Source organism: Vanellus vanellus (genome assembly GCF_965231255.1).
Source record: "Vanellus vanellus genome assembly, chromosome: 13".
NCBI classification, from domain to species: Eukaryota; Metazoa; Chordata; class Aves; order Charadriiformes; family Charadriidae; genus Vanellus; species Vanellus vanellus.
Window position 1 is genome coordinate 12,380,055 of NC_138918.1, and position 4,135 is coordinate 12,384,189.

The 4,135-nt window shown below is 64.1% G+C and overlaps 1 protein-coding gene across 1 annotated transcript; it reads left to right on the forward strand.

Moving 5' to 3' along the window:
* Positions 1–2,200: 2,200 nt before the first annotated feature.
* HAND1 (heart and neural crest derivatives expressed 1) lies at positions 2,201–3,346 on the forward strand (the record flags this gene model as incomplete). Its single annotated transcript, XM_082490129.1, has 2 exons — positions 2,201–2,707; positions 3,245–3,346. The coding sequence occupies 2 exons, from the start codon at positions 2,201–2,203 to the stop codon at positions 3,344–3,346; spliced, it is 609 nt and encodes a 202-aa protein (XP_082346255.1).
* Positions 3,347–4,135: the final 789 nt, after the last annotated feature.

The following is a 4,135-nucleotide window of genomic DNA, read 5'->3' on the forward strand; positions in this document are numbered from 1 at the left end:
GGGAGCAAAGTGGGGCAGATCCGGTACCACCGTCCCCCCACCGGCTGCCGGGGCCCGGCAGAACTGGAGACCCGCTTGCGCCCTGTCCCAACCCCCCCCAGCCCCCCCAGCCTCCTGCCTTTGCAACTCGCCTTGTAACAACTAACGATGGAAAATCCGAGGCATTTAAGTGGCTCCCGAATCCGCCGGGGAACTGTGATTGAGAGAAGTCAAATAAAATTTGTCATCTTTAAAATGCAGGAGGACGTTAATGGTGTGTTAGCCCGGATGATTAATACAAGCGCCTGCAAACAACCCTCCAACGTTTCCACCCTCCGCTGCAAGATGAATCGCTGGAAAGCGCCGTTAATCGCTAACATACCTTGGGCCCAAAGCCCCTTCCTGCCCCGCCGCGCTGTGATCGCCAGCGCTGTGCCCAGGCTGTCCTCACTGGGAGTAACTGGAGCAAAAGCAGGGGTCGGCCCCAATGTCACCCGGCCAGGCTGGGGGTGAAGCACAGGGTCTGGCAGTCGTCGGCCCGGGGATCTGTCTCCCATGGGTGCAGAGGCGAGCAGGACACGCTGTTCTTTGCAGAGCCCCATGCTGGGCTCAGGTTTGGGGGCTGCAGTAAAGTACAAGATCCCAGCCCCAATGGGACCCTCCAGCCCTTTTGTGGCCAGACTGGGACAGGGAAACGCAGGGCAGGTCCCCGCTGCCCTATCGTAAACATATTTGTGAGTGTGGATAGTATAATTTGTATATATTTATGTATGTGCGTGCAGTGTCTGTGCATGAATGTGCAGCATACACGTGTGTTTATACAGCATGCATGCAATGCGTATGTGTGTGTACACAGTATGTGTGTGCAGCACGGGTGTGTATGAAATATATATATGGTGGCATTGTGTGTGTAGCACACGTGTGCTGCTGGTGTGTATATGTAATATATGTGGGTGCAGTTAAGTGCATGTGTGTAACATGTTTGGGGGGGGGTGTGCAGAGCACAGATAGGTGTGAGGTGTATGTTTGTGGTATGTGTAGGCAACACACCCAGTGTATTAGTGCGAGCAGCATATGTGCATGGTGTAACTGCATACTGTGCAGCATGCATGTGTGTGCAGCGTATAGCTGTGCAACGTGGGTGTGTGCTGCACATGGGTGCAGTGTGCCTGAAGGCGTGCAGTGGGCATCTGTGTGCAGCGTGCATTTGTGCAACGCACGTGTGCGCACGGAGCACACGTGGGCAACGTGCCCCCTGTGCAAGGAGCCCACCCTGCCATCACCGCTGCCCCCGCCATGCCCAATGCAGCCCACGCTCCAGTGCCTTCGCACCCTCCTCTCCCCCAGCACCCAGCTCCCTCGGCGGAGGCTGCTCACGCCCCGGCTCTGGGTGCAGCACTGAGCACCCCACGCTCCCCGCACTCCTCTCCCACGGGGCCGAGCCTTCCTCGCGTGGGGACGGGACACGTTGGCCCCGGGACCGGGCGCTCGCCCCCGCCAGAAACCCCAGCTCCTGGGAAGCAGAAATCCCCCCGGTCACTGCGGCCCCGGAGCGCACACACAGCCCAGCCCGCCCGTCGGGGCTCCGGGCACCGGCGGCTCCCCCGCATCCGCTGCCGCCTCTCGTCCCCCGCCGGGCCCGGCGGCTCTCCGTGGGGGCTCGGAGACCCCCACACACCTTGGGAGCGGGGAAGCGGAGGGGATCGAAACGCGACGGGGCGGGGGCTGGGGTCCCCCCTCGGGTCGCTCCTCACCCCCTTCTCCCTGCAAGCAAGGAGCGAGCGGGAGGCGAGAGCAACCAGCGGAGGTGTGAGCCCAAATAAACCGAGTCAACTGCGCGGCGCACGCCCCCTCCGCCGCCCCGCTCCCCCCGGGGCCCCCGAGCATCCTCCCCTGCCCATTGGCTCCTCGGCGGGGGGGGGCCCGGCCCTATATAAAGGCAGAGTTGGGAGGCTCCAGAAGGGGTTAAAAAAAAAAAAACAACAACCCCCAAAACCAACAAACCAACAAACCCACAACAAACCCAAAACCCCAAACCCCAACCGGCACCGACCCAAACCCCAAAGCCAGCCACCACCATCGCAGCCCCACGCCGGAGCCGCGCTCCCCCCCCACCTCCGCCGCTGCCCTCCGCGCCCGCCCGGCGGGGAGCGCTTCCCGGCCGGCCGCCGCGGCCATGGTGCGCTGCTGAGCGCGGCCCCCGGGGCCAACGGGGCGGACCATGAACCTGGTGGGGGGCTACCAGCACCACCACCACCACCACCATCACCACCACATGCTGCACGACCCTTTCCTCTTCGGGCCGGCGGCGCGGTGCCACCAGGAGCGCGCCTATTTCCCCGGGTGGGTGCTCAACCCGGCCGAGGTGACCCCCGAGCTCGCCGGGCAAAGCCCGAGCTACGGCCCCGCCGAGTACGGCCCCGCCGGGCAGGGGCGGCTGGAGGCTCTCAGCGGCCGCTTGGGCCGGCGGAAAGGGGTCGGGGGACCCAAGAAGGAGCGACGGAGGACGGAGAGCATCAACAGCGCCTTCGCCGAACTCCGCGAGTGCATCCCCAACGTGCCCGCCGACACCAAGCTCTCCAAGATCAAGACCCTGCGCCTGGCCACCAGCTACATCGCCTACCTGATGGAGGTGCTGGCCAAGGACAGCCAGCCCGGGGACACCGAGGGCTTCAAAGCCGAGCTCAAGAAGGCCGACGGCAGGGAGAACAAGAGGAAAAGGGAGACGGTAAGAGGCGGGCCGGGACCCCGCTGCCCCGCTCTCCCCGGGCCGGGAGCGGGCGGGGAAAGCCCCGGGGCTGGGGAGGGAAAAACCCAAACCCTTCCCTGTCCCACTGCAGCCTTTTTTTTTTTTTTTTCGGCTTAAAAATAATAATTAAAAAAAAAAACCTTTGGGGGCACCTCGGCCCACCTCGACTTGCCCGGAGGCATCCCGGGCACTTTCCCCCAGGGATAAACCCCCGGGACCGGCCGGTTCGTCCTTCCCCTCTCCCGGCCGCTTTCCCGGGACGAACGGGCGCGGGTGCGTTTCGGAGCAAGGGCAGACGCTTCTCCCCTTGCTGCAGCGGGCGGAGTTTGGGGGGGGGGGGGGGGTGGAACCCCAAAAAAAACTTTTTATCGTCGGGCTGATAAAAGCCGCTGGGGCTCGGCGGCAGCCCCGAGGTGGGCGCAAGGTGCGGTCGGGCGGCGGGAGCCCTCCCCGGGCCCTCCGCTCGGCTCCTGACCGCTCCTTTCTCCCCCCTTCTCCCCGTCTCCTCTCCCGCAGCAGCCCGAGGTCTACTCGCAGCCTTTGGGCCACGGCGAGAAGAAGCTGAAGGGCCGGACGGGTTGGCCCCAGCAGGTCTGGGCTCTGGAACTGAACCCCTGAGGGCTGTCCCGCCGCCCCGACGGCGCTCCCCGCTCGCCCCTCCATGTGCAATGTCGGAGAGAGCCCGGCCCGGCCCCCGGACCCCATCCAGGCGCAGGATGCGGGTACCCGGTCCGGCTCACCCCCACCCCGCCGAGACGGATGCTCCGCGGGAGACAAGCGAAGGGCGCCCTGCGGGGCCGGATCCTGCCCGCCCCGTCGGGGGCCGTTTCTCCCCTCGCCCCCTCCCCCGTTTGCAGTACTCGTTGCTCCTTCCCGTTGTGTCGGCAGCGATCGGCGGCTCCTGCCCTCGCGGGCCGGGCTGAAACGGTTTGATTCGTTTGCTGTTGTAAATACGAGCGTCCCCGTCCCCGTCCCCGTCCCCGTCCCTGTCCGCTGCCTGACCGACGCGTGGCTGCGGTGAAACTACCTAGAGGTGCATTTGGGAACACTCCTGTGCCGGGTTTTCTACCTCAGATCTGCATGACCACTTCCCGAGGGACCGGGCGCGCCACACCACATATTTAAAACGGAATAATTAAAAAAAAAATTAAATAAAATTTAAACTTTATGCAAACAGCCTCGGGTCCGACCCCTCCGCCTTCCCGTGCTCCTGAGATCGCACTGCCGTGGCCGGGCCACTGCCTTCCTGCCCTAAGGGTGAGGGGTGCTGGGGGATTAAGGACTCCCCTGAAGTCCTTAATTCCCTTCCATGCGAGGGAATTCCCTCCCGTGGGGCTAGGGCAGCTCCGTGGGATCCTTTGGGACTTCTTTATGCCGTGCTCGCTCACCCCTGGAGCTGGCAGGACT